The 18,617-nt window shown below is 33.1% G+C and overlaps 1 protein-coding gene across 40 annotated transcripts; it reads right to left on the minus strand.

Annotated features, from left to right (window-relative positions):
- Nucleotides 1-7,161: 7,161 nt before the first annotated feature.
- Nucleotides 7,162-18,159, minus strand: LOC131593273 (putative disease resistance protein At3g14460). Of its 40 annotated transcripts, XM_058865658.1 has the most exons (24): nucleotides 14,234-18,158; nucleotides 14,064-14,146; nucleotides 13,752-13,856; nucleotides 13,049-13,226; nucleotides 12,797-12,896; nucleotides 12,541-12,717; nucleotides 12,224-12,359; nucleotides 11,804-11,861; nucleotides 11,633-11,719; nucleotides 11,306-11,521; nucleotides 11,128-11,190; nucleotides 10,873-10,919; nucleotides 10,569-10,657; nucleotides 10,349-10,483; nucleotides 10,148-10,222; nucleotides 9,603-10,055; nucleotides 9,204-9,265; nucleotides 8,988-9,099; nucleotides 8,635-8,729; nucleotides 8,404-8,526; nucleotides 8,251-8,316; nucleotides 8,038-8,171; nucleotides 7,741-7,859; nucleotides 7,162-7,547 (listed from the first exon to the last, which is right to left on the minus strand). In XM_058865658.1, the coding sequence occupies exon 1, from the start codon at nucleotides 18,000-18,002 to the stop codon at nucleotides 14,247-14,249; it is 3,756 nt and encodes a 1,251-aa protein (XP_058721641.1). In that variant the 5' UTR covers nucleotides 18,003-18,158; the 3' UTR covers nucleotides 7,162-7,547; nucleotides 7,741-7,859; nucleotides 8,038-8,171; nucleotides 8,251-8,316; nucleotides 8,404-8,526; nucleotides 8,635-8,729; nucleotides 8,988-9,099; nucleotides 9,204-9,265; nucleotides 9,603-10,055; nucleotides 10,148-10,222; nucleotides 10,349-10,483; nucleotides 10,569-10,657; nucleotides 10,873-10,919; nucleotides 11,128-11,190; nucleotides 11,306-11,521; nucleotides 11,633-11,719; nucleotides 11,804-11,861; nucleotides 12,224-12,359; nucleotides 12,541-12,717; nucleotides 12,797-12,896; nucleotides 13,049-13,226; nucleotides 13,752-13,856; nucleotides 14,064-14,146; nucleotides 14,234-14,246. The 40 variants fall into 40 exon arrangements, with proteins under 40 accessions (XP_058721641.1, XP_058721656.1, XP_058721653.1 ...); XM_058865673.1 differs by lacking the exon at nucleotides 10,148-10,222 and having other exon boundaries at nucleotides 9,603-9,680; XM_058865670.1 differs by lacking the exon at nucleotides 10,148-10,222 and having other exon boundaries at nucleotides 9,603-9,687.
- Between the last annotated feature and the right edge of the window lie 458 nt (nucleotides 18,160-18,617).

Here is an 18,617-nt window from a genome sequence, read left to right on the forward strand (position 1 = left end):
CTTTATGGAACAATATCACATCTTCTTTACATGGTGGATATATGGGCCCTTTCCCTACCTCACCCAAGCTAGGACATATATATTTTTGTACTGTTGTTGATGACCACAATAAGTTTTGCTTGATTTTTCTTATGAAACTTAAATCTTAAACATCTAATCTAATTAAATACTGTGTAGCTTATGTTAAAACATTGTCCTAAGTCTACCTTGATAAAATTTCATGACTAATGTGATATAGAATGAGATCTCATGTATTGACACATTCCAACAAAATGGAATAGTTGAAAGAAAGTACCAACATCTTCTAGGGTTGACTCGTGCTTTCCTGTTTCAATCCAAAATTTCTAATCATTTTTGGGTTCACACCCTATCTCATGCTTTCTAATTATTGATAAATTACCTTTAAAACTATTGAATTTTAAAACTCATTTTAACTTACTTTTTAATATTGGCCCTAACTATTCACCTATGCAATTTATTAGTTTAGGTATTCCCCTTATTTTCCCGATCATTAGGATAAATAAATGATGTTGGCGACTCTGTGAAATTTCTGGCCACGACAATATTAAAATGAGTGATCAGTGGTTCAATGATTGTCTTGTAACTTTTATAGAAAGAGATGTTGTTTGAACGATTAACAATGATGTAATTTTAGCTCATTTTCAAAAAATGAATGATAGACGATTATCATTGTAATGTACTGCATTAAACAATATTATTATTCATTTTTAATATAATTTTGTTCATAATTTCTTTTATATGTAGCCACACCAATATATATTGTCTGGATCCGCCCTTGATCCAGTTCCAAAAAGAAACAACACCAAAATTGAATCTAGATCTAAAACATGTATTTATTAAACATGGTGTAAAGGGACACACTCTGTATGATATCAACAATAAACTCCTTTTTAATTCTATGCGAAGGGAAATTGTGATACAATACGCATCGAAAACGAAAAAGATTCTTTAAGTTGATTCTTATGAATAAGCATGATCGGTGATAGAAACAATTACCTCTTATGGAGTTTAAAACTTATGGAGTTTACCACATCATACCCACTAATCTCCCCAGCCCCAATACTTCACCCCAAGTTCCCATTTCTCCCCAACTCTTACGGAAGTCCACCAGAATCTCCAAGACTCCTTCCTACTTAGAAGATTACCATTACGCTCTTTTCCTCAGTAATACATATTCTCCTTCTTCCATCAAAGGTAAAAGTCTGTATCCCATTTCCAACTTTGTTAATTATGATGACTTATCTTCCGAACCTACGTACAAATTTTATAAATATTTTGTCTACTTTCAAACCTATTAGCTACACTACTGCCATCAAAGACACTAATTGGAACAATCAATTATAAATGAACTCCAATCTCTTATTGCAAATAAAACTTGGCAACTTACTTTTTTCCCCTCAAATAAAAAGTTCATTGGGTGAAAATGGATCTTCAAACTAATTTTTTTACCCAATGGCACTATAGACCGCTATAAAGCGAGACTTGTTGCAAAGTATTTTAATCAAACCTAGGGTCTAGATTACCATGAAACATTCAGTCCAGTCATTAAGATGACTACAATTAGGTTTCTCCTTTCCTTAGCATCTTCTAAAACCTGGTATTTACATTAATTAGACTTAAACACTACTTTTTAACATGGAGATCTAGACTACAAGGTCTATATGGAATGTCCTCTTGGCTTGAAAGTTTCACATAAGAATTTTGTTTGTAAATTAAACAAATTAATATATGGTCTTAAGTAAGCTAGTAGGCGGTGGAACAACAAATTAACTCAATCCTTATCCAATCTAGGTTTCACCAAATATAAATTGAATTACTCTCTTTTTACAAAGAAAAGGGAAAATTACTTTACTCTTGTTCTTGTATACGTTGATGATTTGACTCTTGCAGGTAATGACATTCAAGACATAAATCACACCAAACAAATTCAGGACCATAATTTTAGTATCAAGGATTTGGGTAATCTTAAGTACTTTCTTGGCTTTGAAATTGCTCGTTCCTTAAACGGTGTTTCCTTATGCAAACGAAAGTACACTTTAGATCTTTTGCAGCAAAAAGGTTTACTTGGAATAAAACCGACTTCCACGCCCATGGATCCCACGTCACTTTTAGATGACAATGTCACTATTCCCTCGATCTAACTTCATTCAGAAGTTTAATAGGTAAATTATTATATTTAACCCATTCGCATCTTGACATTTGTTTTGATGTATGTAGGTAGGTTAAGTCAACACTTGGCGTAACCCTAAAAAAAACTCATACAAGCAGCTTTTAGGATACTTAAGTACTTAAACTTTTAAAAAACTCATATATTTAACCGACTTCCACGCCCATGGATCCCACGTCTAAACTTTTAGATGACAATGTCACTCTTCCCTCGATCTAACTTCATTTAGAAGTTTAATAGGTAAATTGTTATGTTTAACCCATTCGTATCTTGATATTTGTTTTGATGTATGTAGGTAGGTTAAGTCAACACTTGGTGTAACCCTAATAAAAACTCATACAAGCAACTTTTAGGATACTTAAGTACTTAAAGAATGATCCCTTTCATGGCCTATTCTTCAACAACACTTCCCCTACAACTCTGACTGGTTTTTTAGATTCTGAACGGGGATCTTGCCTAATCACAAGAAGGTCCACCAGCGACTTCTGTTTCTTCTTAGGATCTTTATTAATCAGTTGGAAAAGCAAGAAATAACGCGTTATATCTCGATCTTTATTTGAAGCGGAATACCAGGCTCTTGCAAACATAACATGTTAGGCACAATGTCTACTTTATTTAATGTAGGATTTTACTCTACATCATTCCGCTCATGTAACATTATTCTGCAACAATCAAAGTGCCACCTTGTTCGGGACAAACTGTAATATGAAATACTTCACTTAATATATGTCGATTCAACCAATCAACTTGCATATGTGCTTACTAAAACTCTTCATGTTGGTCCCTTCACTACTTTTGGTTAACAAACTAAGATTACTTAGCATCAGTAATTCCTGATAGAGGGGGTTGCTAGATTGCATTAGTTTATTTTATTTTATTTTTTTTCTTCTTTTTTTAGAGCATAATTTGTGAGTTGCTGACTCTATAAAAATAGAATTCTCTACTTTTGTAAAACACTAATCTCTTTTTATTATAAATAAAATCTTTTCTTTTTCTGTTAGTTTTGTTCTTTCTCTCCCAATGGGAGAACTCAATTCACGGTATTGAATGAACAATTTTTATGGGTTAAATTTGGTTGACTTTAATTATATAAAAAAGAAAAATTCTATTTTGTCCCTATTTTCTTAGACTACATCATATACATTGTTTAAAAACATGTAAACAATATTTTATATTATTTTGACTTTTTTTATATATTTTTCTTTAAAACTATTTTAATTAATGAAATATTACAAACTGGTTAACAAAATTCAGAGTTTGATTAATATATTCAAACATAAAAAAAAAATAGTCTTACATGATAAAATAACTTTAGTTAATATTATGTATAAAGTTGTTTAATACAGTTCATAACTTGAATTAAATCTCAAACAAAAAAAATATTTAGTACTTTAATAAAATAAAGTTGGTTAATAAAATATAAAAGTTAATTAACACATTTATAAGTTAATGTCAGAATATGGTTAATAGTATGTATATTAATAAAGGAGTAGTGCTATTTAGTACGAAGCAATTTGAAGAAGAAATGCAAGAATGAGTATGTGTCACTATTTTAGTGGTAAATTTTAAATTAATTTTAAATTTAACTTCCTTTTTAATAAGGATCATGGAGTTGTGGTGATAATGGATGGTTGAGATCTATTCTTGCATTTCTTATTTTTTTCACTTTCTTACTAATAAGCATTTTCCTTAATAAAGTAGTGAAATTGACCGATGAATTATAAGTAAAATAATTTGTTCGTAATGGTACTTTTTTTGGTTAACACAATTGAAAATTTTTGTGTTATAAAATAAATTTTAAAAATAAATATTTTAAACAAATTTAAAAAAAATATATTATTTTATTAAAATAACACTGTTATAGTGTAAGCATGGATGTAAAAAAATGGTGTCACGCTAGCAAATCTCACATAAAAATTAGCATGGTTAACACTCTTGACAAAGCTTGGCTCAAATACCAACCAAATGCAAACGTCAATTTGTGAGGAGAATGCGAGAATTTATAGTAAAATTGGGCAGATGTAAGGTAATGTGTATGAATAAACAAAAAATTGTTTTCTATATGTCCCCTCCAGCTAAAGCTTTCCAATTTCTAAATTTTTTTAACTAATTCAGTACACGTGTTTGCTATTAATAAAAACACATGTTTGCTATTTCTTCATCCAAGTTTTCAGCCACTTTGTAATCATTTTGCTGTGATATAACTTTGCTAAACTCATGATATCTTTACAGCCTGAAAGGGGTTCAAAATTCAAAATTTAAATCATAATAGATATGGAAAAAATACATAAAAAGAACACACGATATTTGATAACGAAGTTCGGTCAATTGTGTTTACGTCTCCAACCGCAGAGTAGCTGAAGTTCTGTTGTATTAATCAAATTTATGTTTTATAGGTTAGAATTTATCAGAGGGGCTGAATTTGAGCGATCTGCTCATTTATCAGAAACCAAAAATCAATAAAAAGATGGTGTTGTAGTCTCTCCGACAAAACTAGGTAAAATTTTCAAAGATAGTTCTCTTCTGTTCCTTGAATGATGTGGATAATCTCTCTATAGAGGTTTGAAAATTTTCTGGACATCATTCATATTTCTAGGATAAACCAATGGACGAATCTACCTCCAGTTGAGAAAACACAAACCTAACATAAAAAAGGGAAATATTGTGTCAAGCTTCATGGTGTTCATTTATAATAGAACAAAGTAGTAACCAGATTAAGAGTGCATGAGATCTTAGGAAATAATGATGGAGTAGGCCAATATTATGACTACCACTATGTGGTCGAATTTGGGAGTCAAAGATCTCAAGATCTTTGCAACAACTGATGTTGTTGTTAAAGCTTCTCCACATACCTTGATTTGATTCACCTGTTTCGTAATTCTAGTGAAGAAATCAGTTATGCTTTCACTTTTTCCATCAAAATCAAATCATACGTTCTTTTCCGAGTATGTAACCTCACCTATTTCACCTTTTCTACCCTTCCAAAGGACTTTTCAAGAATCTTCCAAGCTTCTTTTGCAGATTCTACATCACTAACCTTTTCAAAATTATTTGGACCCAAACATTGATGAATTATAAAGAGAGCTTTATAATTATTCTTCTTCTTCAATTCTTTGTGTGCAACCTCTTCTTCTTCTGTGGTGTTTCCTTTAAGCGGTTTCAACCATTCTTTCACAAGACCCCAAAGATCTTGACAACAGAACACAATCTTCATCTGCTTGCACCTATTCTCATAGTTATCAACTTTCATAATTGGAAGAGATTTTGGAAAATGCCCATTCAGATGATTCATTGTCATCGCTCTCTTGTCTTGAATCGTTTAACCGGAGCTCTAAATACCAGATGTTGGAATTAAACTCAAGCCTTAGAGTAATTCCTTATTACCACACAATAAAAATGAATGAAACCAAGAAAATTTTGGAAGCAGATTAAGGTTTACGAAAATATAAAAGAAAGAAAATGGTGATTTTCTGTAGAGTTTCTCTCTTCTCACAAATTGTGGAAAATCTCTTATTCACTTGCAATTGTAGATGCAAAAATTGTGAATACTCAACTTATTACAAAATAGGGGTTACTCCCTCTATTTATAATTTTAGGCTGCTTTCTCCCTAAGCCAACTTATTCTGACATGTTGTCGATCATCATGGCAATTGCTCCATGATCTTCTGCTATAATCTCTTCGACCAGATTTACCATCCATGTACCTTGACATGCACAGAGAGAAGCATGTTATGTACTCTGTTTCACACGATGATAGTGCCACCATTGGTTCTTTTCTCGAACTCCAAGCAACTGGTGCTCCACCTAGCATAAACACATAACCAGCTCTGGATATTCGATCCTCAGCATCACTACACCAACTTGAGTCTGTCTAAGCCACTAACTTGCTTTCTTTTCCCTTATCAGCTGTCAAAAACAAAATGCCATAGTCGAGAGTTCCTTTCAGATACCTTAGTATCCTCTTTGTCGCTGCTAGATGTGATACATTTGGCTTCTGCATGAATCTAATCACCACACCCCCATTACATGCTAAGTCAGGCTTATCTAATCACCACACCCCCATTACATGCTAAGTCAGGCTTTGTGTGACAAAGGTATCTCAATGACCCAATAAATCTTCTGCACTGGATTTGGTCGACATCATCTTCATCTTATTCTTTCGACAGTTACAATTTTGATTCTGCATGTGTCAAAGTCTCATATTTAACCATTTATTCAATTAATAATAAAATAAAATAGAAATATAAAGTCTATTATTGTGGGAGACTATTACCTCATGGCTTTATTATTATGAAGAATGGATAATCATATGGATAAAATTGGGTAAAACCATAAAACATATAAAGAACGTTACAATGTAATTAACTTTTACAAATTAGTAGTAGATACAAACCGTGGAAAACCATAAAAGTACTCTTAAATTATGATGTGTTTATGATGGATAAATTTACAATACTACAACATTCACCTACAAATATTAAGCCTCTCCAAAAAGAATAGCATAGTCATCCAACTATACCCATCACGTGTTATACACAAAATAAGTCCTTGAGTCACTCCTCTTCATACCTAAAATTTGATCATTCTACTTTTCATAGTAATATGGACAAACTCCACACTCTAAGCAAAGCAAGTAAAACCTGATGAGTCACTCCTCTTCGAGGTTACATCTTTATCCTCATAAAAATCTAAGGAAGCTTAATTAGAAGCAACATGCATCCAAGAAAATGTCATGCCTGCATGTTTACCAGTCCTTTGAAAAATATTCATTTTATATGACATTTCCCTTGCTTCTCAAGATCAATGTTCACCAGAGAACTGCATTAGTAAACACACATGTTTGCCATTTCTTCATCCAAGTTGTGATATACTTTTGTTAAACTCATGACATCTTTACAGGTCAAGAAAGGAGTTCAAAACTAAACAAATACGGAAAAAAAATACATAAAGAGAACACACAATATTTGATAACGAAGTTCGGCCAATTGTCTGCCTACGTCTCCGACTACAGAGCAGCTGTAGTTCCATTTTATTAATCAAATTTATGTTTTACATGTTACAATTTATTACAGCAACTGAACTCACGTATTCACTTATCAGACAACAAAAATCAATAAAAAGGTGTTGCAATGTCTCCAACAAAACTAGGCAAAGTTGTTGCTATGATCAACTAAACTCTTGAGTCTTTCCAAGATGGCTCTCTTCTTTTCCTTGAAGGTGGCGGGATACTCCATTTTTAAATGCCTCAAATATAGGATGAATGTATCTTGACTGATGTGGAGGATCTCTCTGCAGACGTATGGAAATTTTCTGGATATCAATCATTCAGATTCATAGGAAAATCATTGGACAGATCTACCTAACAGAAAAACAAATGGAGATATTGTGTAAAGTTTGATGGTATTCATTTATAATAGAACAAAGTAGTAACTAGAAGCAAATAAAATTAAGAATGAATGTTTTCTAACTGAATAATGTCAAAACCAGACTTTCAATATCTGAACAGAGGTACAAACATAATTAATAACCAGACTTTCAATATCTAACCATACTTTCAAGGTGCCAAAATCTCATCAAAATAGTATTGGTGGCAGCATCTTTAACAAACTTCTTCCCAACACAACAATCCAAACTCCTTCATACTTTTAACAAAGGCCTTTTCAGAATCTCTCTAATAAACCAGATGATAGACTTCCGTAAGTAACGTTCAAATATAAACTTGAAGCAGAAACTATACATTATCTTTGCATTTAAAAAAGTAGGCTAAACAAAATTTTTGTATTTAGAAAGACTAAGATAAATATGTTCACCATAAATGGAAGTTCATGTTATTATTAACAAATACTCACAACCATGAAGTCTTGCAGAGTGCATCATTCGTTAAATGCTTTGTCGGTGATCCGCTTGGTTTGTGAGGTCCAGCTGATCCATGAGTAATTTTGCAATTCTTTCAGATTTCTCCATGAGTGTGCCCAACAGTTGTCTATAATAAATAAAAAGGAAAGTATCAATTAATAAATTTTATGTTAGTGTGTAATCTCATAGATTGAGAAAACACATACACTTGTTTTCTAGCTAGCTGCAATTTTCTCTCTTAGAATCTTCATCATCTAAGAAATCTGACTTGTCTGCAGTTGGAATTATGAATTTCAGCCCCCAATCTTAGAATTAATATGTGAATATGATGCAAGGAATGTGAATGTGAGCAATCTTACATTACTTTTTTCCTCGTTTCTTCCACAAACTTGCTTTCCCTCTTCTGACTACGTGTTGAAGATACTTTCCATCCAGGCATTATACTAGCAATCTGTAGCCATGCACAACAATGTTGAGGAAGCCTGTTATAGAAACATCGTTTTGCTTTAAAATGATTAGAAACGACATGCAGCAATATTCATAGTACTAAATTGACATTGTTTTAATGAAAATGGATTAGGGACACTTACATCTATGGTGTGCTAGTCATAAAATAAAAGTATTGTTTCTTAAAGACTTCCATGCTTTGAAAGTTGGGATTCAAATTCATCGACACGTAACATGTCTGCATCAAAAGCATTATAACTTACTAGGACAAAAAGACATCTTTTAAAATTTCCAAACTAATTAGTTTATTTCAAAATTATATTAAATCATCAAATTAACATGCTTTTCAATTTTCTCTCATAAATTTCAAAGCAATAAATCAAGGTACATGAATTTAAGAGAGGAGAGAAACTACATGTTATCTTTGCATATAGAAAACCAATATAAATACATTCACTAGATTTACTGCCATGTAGAAGTGAACAGATATACTCACAGCCATGTTGTAGTTTTGGAGAGTCAAATGCCTCAAAGGAGATACAAACACTTTCTTGCAATCCTGTTTGTTTGTGACGTCCATATTTCCAAGATTATAAAACCTTTCTTTCCTGTACAAAGAATATCCCCTCATTAAGAAGAAAACCATTTGTAATGGGTTAGACAACAGAAAATATAACAGAAGTAATGCAAAACAGATTGAGAAAACACATACAATTGTTTTGCCTCTCGCTTTGCAGTTTGTTCTTTTTGAATCTCCTTCATCTTAAAATCAACCTTGTGAACAAAAATATATTATTAAACATAACAATCAATCCCATAACGAATCTAAGGAGAAAAGTAAACATCGAAGAGCACGATTGACGGAATTTTAACATAATAGTTATGGAGACAAACAAAAATAAAATGTCAGTAACCAGATAACAAAATTATATAATAGACTATCTATATTCAATACACAAAATCAGTTTTTTTCTTTTCATTTGATTAACTCACTCTACAGAAACATATCTAACTGAATGTTGCTTAATGGATTTAGAAGACTAAGATTAATATGTTCAACACAAATGGAAGTTCATCTACCACTATGCCAGACCTGCCACTAAACCATTACCTCATGTGCAAAGACTTTCTTGCAATCCCCTTTGGTTTGTGAGGTCCAGTTGATCCATGAGCAGTTTTGCAATTCCTCCTGGTTTCTCCATGATTGTGCCCAACATATTTATAATATTTATTAATTGCATATTTATAACAAGAAACATGAAAGAAGAAGTATTTCAGCGACTCACCGAGACATGATACTCTTTGAATATGATCAATTCATAATCTATAAGCATGTTGGGAATATGATCAATTTTGTTTCTTCCATACAAATTGATTTTCAGTTCTTTAAGCGCGAGGGCAACTTCCCCTCTTCTGATAACCATGTTTAAACCACTTTCCATCCAAGCATTCTATATCTTTATGATTAGAGATGTGTAAAACTAATCCATATAAACTGCAGCTGAGGCATGATTTTTCACTTCTTTTAGAAATCTCAAGCCATGCAGCTCAATGTTGAGAACGCCTTGTTATAGAAACATAATTTGGCTTTAAAATGAATAAAAACGACATGAGCAGTATTCTTAGTACTAATGAAAACGGATTAGGGACACTCACATCTATGGCATGCTAGTCATAAAAGTACTGCTTCTTAAAGACTTTCATGCTTTGAAAGTTGGGATTCAAATTCGTCTACACATATGATTCAAAGCAGTATAACTTACTAGGACACAAACACGTCTTTCAAAATTTCCGCTCAGGTAGGAGTAAACAGATATACATCAAATAGAAATTGAGATCTTATTAAAGAATACTCACAGTCACAATCATGTTGTTGCCTTGCAGAGTTAAACATTTGGTTAAATGCCTCATAGGGGATACTACAAACACTTTCTTGCAATCGTATTTGTTTGTGACATCAATATTATTCCAAGATTATAAAACCTTTCTTTCCTGGAAAAAGCACTAAACTATTTGTAATGGGCAGACAACAGAAAAATAAAAGAAGTAATGCAAAATAGATTGTGAAAAGACATACAATTGTTTTGTCTCTCGTTTTGCAATTTGTTCTCTTTGAAGTAGAGTAAACCATTGGATGAATCTACCTCCAGTTGAGTAGACACAAACCTAACATTAAAAAATGGGAATATTGTGTAAAGCTTGATGGTGTTCATTTATAATAGAACAAAGTGGTATAATCAAAAGCAAATAAGATTAAGAATGGATGAGATCTTAGTATTAATTGTTGTGACTAAAATAGTTTTTGCACATAAATGATGAGTCTTGGATCATGCATTTAGTAAAAGGAGAATGTTAAAACTTATCAAAGAGAATATATATACCTGAGAAGCCAGACAGCACTTAAACATCTTTTATATATGAAGTCGACCTGACAGAAGAACAACACAAAAATCATTAGATTTTAAGAATTAAAAAGTGTCATTTCTTTTTGGTTTTAACCATCTCAAATCTCTAAATCTAAAGGTGAAACACCTAGCTAGCATGACCTATCACAATTTAGCATCAGATTCAAGTTTATCCATCAATGAACAATCTCTAAATTGTTTTGTAATCTAACAGATTGAGAAAACACATACACTTGTTTTGTCTCTAGCATTGCAAATGGCTCTCTTAGAATCTTCAACAACTTAGAAATCTACCTTTTCAACAAAAAGATATTATTAATTTATACACAATAAATGTAAGGGGAAAGAAAACAACGAAGAATAGATTTGGCAATCTTAAGCCACTCTTTCCCTCGTTTCCTCTGCATACCTGATTCAAATAATGGACACAAATTGATTTTCAGTTCTTTAAGAGAGGAATGCAACTTCCCCTCTCCTGGAAACCACATTGAAGCCACTTCCATCCAAGAATTCTATGTGTAGAAAATTTGAACTGATCCATAAACTGCAGCTGAGGCAGGATTATAACCTCTTGCGGAAATGTACTAGCAATCCCAAAACAATGCACGTCAATGTTGAGGATGCCCTGTTATAGTAATATAATATGGCTTTAAAATGAATAGAAATGACATGCAACAATATTCATAGGACTAAGTTAGCCATCATTCTAATTGATATCTTCTTAAAAGATACTCACAGCCATGTTGCCTTGGAGTGTGCATCATTTGGTTAAATGTCTCAGAGGGAATACAAACACTTTCTTGCAAAGCTCTTTGGAATAATCCTTCATTAAGCAGGAAATTATATGTAAGTAGTAGACAACCGAAAAAGAAAGAGGTAATCCAAAACAGATTGAGAAAACACATACAATTGTAGTGTCTTTAGCTTTGCAATTTGCTCTCTTAGAATCTCCATCATCTCAAAATCTACCATATGAATAAAAATATGTTATTAGACATAACAATCAATCCCATAAATAATCTAACGAGGATCAAAAGTAACAACGTAACATAATGTATTTAAATTTAATGCAGAATAAACGATGACTTCAAGACAGTACATGTTATTGACATGAATAAGAAATAGGAAAGCGGAGAATTTCTCTGAAGTCATGTATAACATATTGCTAACTAATTAATCAATTTAAGAAGAAAAAAATTGATCTATCTTTAAAGGGGAATTACATAGGTTACATGGTTAGAATTAAGATCAAAACCAACTAATACTCGATATAGATTATAGTTTTAGAATTGAGGGAAAACAAAAGCTACTGTTTATGTTTGCTTACTCGTTTTCTGAGGAACACCAACCAACCTAATGAAAATGCTCTCTCATATTCTACCAAACCCCCACTTTAAAAAATTTGCAAAGCAACATAACTTTTTGGTAGATAGCTGCATCTTTTTCTACATAATTCACAAAACCTGAAATGCATTGCAAATTTGCAATAATAAAAATCCTGAAAGATTAACATTTCACTTATAATTAAGCTTATTGTTTCTCATATAGTAAATGATGCAACAATCACATAAAGCATACTCTAAAAAAAACAAGTAGAAACAACCAGGACCTCGTGAATTGGCAAAGAGTACAGTAAGAACTTACATTGTTAACCTTCTTTGAGAATGTGACTTAGTTTGTGAACACACAACCATTAAGTTTTGCAAAGTGCATCGTTTCGTTAAATGCTTCATCGGCAATCCTCTTCGTTTGTGAGGTCCAGTTGATCGATGAGTAATTTTGCAATTCCTTCAGATTTCTCCATGACTGCCCAACAGTTGTCTATAATAAATAAAAAGGAAAGTATCAATTAACAAATTTTGTGTTAGTGTGTAATCTCACAGATTGAGAAAACACATACACTTGTTTTCTAGCTAGCTTCCAATTTGATCTCTAAGAATCTTCACCATCTTAGAAATCTGACTTGTCTGCAGTTGGAATTCTGAATTTCAGCCCCCAATCTGAAAATTAATAATATTTATTAATTATATATTTATAACAAGAAAAATGAAAGAAGTAGTATTTCAGCTCCTAATGTGAATATGATGCAAGGAATGCGAATACTGAATATGATAAATTCATAATCTATAAGCAAACTAGGAATGTGAGCAACCTTACAGTACTCTTTTCCTCGTTTCTTCCGCAAACTTGCTTCCTCTCTTCTGACTATGTGTTGAAGTTACTTTCCATCTAGGCATTATATCTCTTTAAGATTAGAGATGTGTAAAAATGAGAAGTGATCCATAGAAACTGCTGTGGGGGCATGATTTTTCATCTCTTCCGAAAAAATACTGGCAATCCCAAGCCATGCAGAACAATATTGGGATTCAAATGAGAATATAATTTGACTTTAAAATGAATAGAAACGACATGCAGCAATATTTATAGTATTAAATTAGTCATCGTTCTAATGAAAATGGAATAAGGACACTCACAACTATGACATGCTAGTCATAAAAGTAGTGTTTCTTAAAGACTTCCATGCTTTGAAAGTTGGGATTCAAATTCATCGACACGTAACACGTCTGCATCAAAAGCATTATATCTTACTTGGACAAAAACACATCTTTTAAAATTTTCAAAGTAATTAGTTTATTTCAAAATTATATTAAATCATCAAATTGACACACATTAACTTTCTTCCATGATTGATGGTCAACAACACACGTGAATGTAAAAGGCTCATGTTGATATGGGTTAGTTCAAAAAACATATATTTTATACTAAGAAACTACACAGGATCTTTGCATTTAGAGAGACTAAGATTAATATGTTCAACACAAATGAAAATTCATATATTATTTAAAAATACTTACGACAATGAAGTCTTGCAGAACACATCATTTCGTCAAATGTTTCATCGGTGGTCCTCTTGGTTTGTGAGGTCGGGTAATTTCTCCATGACTGTGCCCAACAGTTGTCTATAATATAAAAAGAAAAGTATCTGTTAAGACACAACAGAAAAAGAAAAGAGGATATTCAGTTAACAAAGTTGTGTTTATATCTAACTTGCAATTTGATCTCTTAGAATATTCAGTCTTAGAAATCTGACTTGTCAGCTGTTAGAATTAATAATAATTATTGATTACATATTTATAAAAAGAAACATCAAAGAACATAATACTCACGTGAATATGATCAACTCATAATTCTCTGACCTATGAACGAGGAAGCATTTCATTTCAATTTGAACCCAAAGTGAAACGAAAACCTGGATAAACATGAACACGTGAAATTAAACATATTTATTGATGATATTTATAACAGGAAACATGAAAGATTTATTTTGGTGACTCACCTAGAAGTAATACTCATCCGATGATTTTGTCATTTACATATATTTTGGGAATCTGAGAAATTTTGCTCCGCAATGTTGCTTCCAATAAGGGACAGTCATTGATATGCAGTTCTATAAGAGATGAAGGCAGTTCCCCCTTTTCCGGCAACGACTTGAGCTTGGGTGCACGATAAATCTCAAGTTTATGGAGAGAGTTGAGATGTTGAAGCCACTTCCCATCCAAGCATTCTATATCTTCAAGCCCAGCGACCCGTAAAGAAACGAGATTAGTGGGTAGAAACGGAACTTGCGTTCTCATCACCCCCTTCACAATATCATCAAAATAAAGAGACAACTTTGAAAGAGAAGTGTGATGTTGCCAAGTTGTATTCCACAAAATCCCTCCGACATCGCCAACCACCAACTCTCGCAGACTGATAGGCAAATCATCTATGGAAAAGGATTGCAGATTTGGAAGTTTAGTAATTGTCATTTCTTGAAGGCTAGTTAGACACTTTATTGATTCAGGTAGAGAACGAAACTTTTTGCACCACATCAAACATAAAGAAGTGAGTTTAGGTATGGGTAATCGACTTAAGGAAATTGACTCCAATTCATCACATCCCACTATTTCGATGCTTCTAAGAAACACTAGATTTGGTTCCGATGCATCTTCTGCTATTGATATGGATTTTAAATGTTTACAACTCCAAATATATAGACTTTTGAGGACAGGGAAAGAGCCCAAGGTAAATGATGTCATTGAATTACAACTATTGGATATATGCAAATCCTCCAGTGATGAGTAATTATGAAAAGATTCATGAGAAAAGAACTCTAGATTCTCACACTCATCGATATAGAGATATCGTAAAGTTTTGGGAAGACCGTCTATCGGAAAGGATGTTAGAGATGGAATACTGTATAAGGTCAACTTTTGAAGAGAATTGAGACAAATCACCAATTGGCTGAATATGTCAGATGGTGGGTTTGTAATAGAATGTCTTGACCCCATCAATAATGGACAACCACTTAAGCTAAGGATGACAAGAGAAGGAAGATTGTTGGGTGTCATCCCTTTAAGTTGGGGACAATTTTGAAGTGACAAATTTTCAAGCTTAGGAAGGTTGCCAGGTATGTTTTCTTTCAGTTTTGGACAGTAGTTTAGAGACAAGTTTATAAGACTAGGAAACTCTATATATGTACCTCCAATCAACTTCCATTCCTTCCACTCTGGCATATCTTCAAAGCTTAGAGTCTCTAAAGAGGCAAATGGTTGAAATGAAGAAGAACCACTTCCATAGAACACAGTACCAACACTTTTTACAGATTCCATCTTAATAAAAAAAAGTTGTTTTAGATTACAGAGTTGCCCCAGGGATGGCAGCACTGAAGTATTTTTACACCCTGTGATCTTCAAACACACCATGTTTACAAATAAAGGATGTCCCACCCAATTTGATAATTTGTCTCCACCAAATCCAGAGATGGTCAAACTCTTCAAATTTGTCGACGGACGCAGCCGTTCAAGTACTTGTATTTGTGAGTTTGAAGGAGCAGTGTAAGACCATCCTAGTTCCAACTTGTCTATTTCTTTTTTCATCTCCAAGTTTGCTTGAGAAGCATGGGATGGGTCATTTACATTTTCAAGTTGTGAGATGGAAAGGCTTCCTCGTAGATGGGGAAATTTTCCAAGATCTTCAATCTTCAACCCAACATCCTCAACGCTGCTCACAATAAAGTCCGACAATGTTTGTAGATTTTCTAATTTGGATATTTGTACCGGCATTTTTTCCAAATCAGTGCCTCTGATGTCAAGGTGGCGTAGTTTCACCAATTTTCCCATGTCTTTTGGCAATTCAATGAGTTTACGACAATATGACAACAACAAAGTCTGCAAATTGTAAAGCTTGCACGTTTCTGAAGGCAACATTTTAATCCCGGTGCGAGAGAGATTCAAGTATCGCAGGTAAATCAAATTTCCAATAGAATTGGGTAACTCTGTGAGATTTTCGTAGTTTGAAAGAGACAACACGTGTAATTTTGTCATTCTCGACAGCAAATCAGAAAATAACTTTGACGATACGGAATTATCATAATCCCATAAAGATTGCAATGGAATGGATAGAAACGTTCGTAGACCTTTTAATCCATTGAATAGTTCAAATTTATCGCCTGAGTTATATTCTTTCCTGTCGAATGACAACTGTCTCACTCTTTTATCTACCCTTTCATCTAGCCTATGTTTGTCCAACCTAATGCAATATGGAGATGATACTGTCATAGCTAAATCATTGATGAGGTCGTGCATTTCGAAGCAAACTTTTTCATCACCAATGAACTCTTCCGACTCCTCATCAATAGACCTTTGACGTATTAGAGACCTCGACACTAGCTCATCAAAGTAATCTTCAGCTACTTTTTCCCAACTTTTGCCACTTTTTGGTTGAGGTACTAAGCCTTCTGCAATCCACAACTGAACCACCATCTTTTTCACTAAAATTGAGTTCTTTGGAAAAATTGAACAATGAGCAAAACATTCTTTTAAATAAGCTGGAAGATAACGATAACTCAGTAGAAGTGCTGGTTGCACCTCATCATTTGCCCGGTCCCAAACACTATTGTTTAATACATCACTCCAATGATCTTGTGACAATTTGGTGCGAAGAATACCCCCTAATGCTACTGCAGCTAACGGTAAGCCGCCACATTTTTTGGCAATATCTCTACCAATTATTTCTAGATTGGGATGTTGCTGATAGTTTCTTTCTACAAATGCATGTTTGGCTAATAAAGCCCAAGAATATTCCGTTTCCAAAGACATTAAATGGTGGACATAGAGAAATTTTTGCATGGGTAGTACAACTCTCTCATCTCGAGTAGTGATGATGATTTTACTCCCTTTATGCCCAACATTAAAGATATCATTTAGACTATTCCAACCAACATATTTTCCGTACCATATATCATCTAAAACTAGTAAAAACTTTGTGTTACTTAAAGTTTGCTGCAACTGTACTTGGAGTTTATCCAAGTTAGTATCTGTAATTGCTCCTGCAGTGACAGATTCAAGAATGGTTTTAGTGACTGTGAAAATATCAAGATCTTTGGGAATATGAGCCCATCCTCTTAGCTTAAATTCATCCTTCACACGAAGATCATTGTAAAGGTGTTTAGCTAGTGTTGTTTTTCCTAATCCTCCCATACCCACAATAGAAATCACTCCTATTTTACTTTCACTATCATAATCATCCTCTGACAGCAAATACTCTTTAAGTTTCTTTTTGTCATCGTCTCTTCCATAAAAAGCAGATTCATCTCCCACAACAGAAGTTGTAGGAGTTATGTTCCAAACACGGCTGGAATCACCTTCTCTTAAGCCAAGTTTCTGCTTTCTCAAATGTTCCAGTGTTTCAAATAACTTTGACAGTTTAGAATTGATGTTTTTATTAAACCTTTTAAAAGTAGAAGAAAGTTTTTTAAGAACCTGGTCAGCTTCCACTTTGCGCCTTAATGCCTCGGTGTTGATTTCGTCAAACAAATCATCAACTTGAAAGACAGCATCTTGCAGCATAATCAGCCACTCCTTGACCGCAGGATTATCAATCTGTTTGTCCTCAGCATCATAAAGTACAGATTGAAGACTCAGCAGTGTTATCTTCATCTTTTCCAACAGCACATCGTCAAGCTTAGTCCTCCGAAAGAAATCAACAATCTCACCAGAAACAATCTTTCCCACCAGCATCTCCATGGAAGCCGATAGAAGTGCTCCTCCAAGAATAGACGCCATAACTTAGTTCAACAGAGTAAGAATAGTTAAAGAAATTCAAGTTAGATGAAAATGCAGCTTAACAAGACTTATTGAGTTGTTGCAACGTATAGAAGAAAAAACAACAATTATTAATGATGAAACATAAAGAAGAAAAAGCTAACAATTATTAGTGATGAAACATAAAAAAGAAAAAGGCAGAATTAGTGGAGGAATGATTGTATCCACTACTTCAATTTCCTATTGATAGTCAACAATGATAATTACTTGCAAACTTTTTGTTTACACTTTTTAATTGTGTCAAAGAAAATATAGCAATCATTTCGATTCCATTATAAACAGACTAGTGATACGTTAGTATTCAAAATAAATACACTGCTTTTTATAAATTCTATTTATAAATTTACTATACTTTGGAGGTTCAAGTACGGCTTTTTTGGGTCGGTTATATATTTTTTCATTATAAAGTTATTTTTTATTTAAAAATGATTTTTCATTAGGACGCGCACTTTTCAATTTACTTCAACGGTCACTGGAATGTGATTGTAAGTAACGTATATACAACGACACGCTACATAACAATGTTTATTCCTGCATGATTATATTTTTTTTCCAACCGTTGTTGTATGCCTTTTC

The sequence above is a fragment of the Vicia villosa genome, linkage group LG3 (assembly GCF_029867415.1).
Source record: "Vicia villosa cultivar HV-30 ecotype Madison, WI linkage group LG3, Vvil1.0, whole genome shotgun sequence".
NCBI classification, from domain to species: domain Eukaryota; kingdom Viridiplantae; phylum Streptophyta; class Magnoliopsida; order Fabales; family Fabaceae; genus Vicia; species Vicia villosa.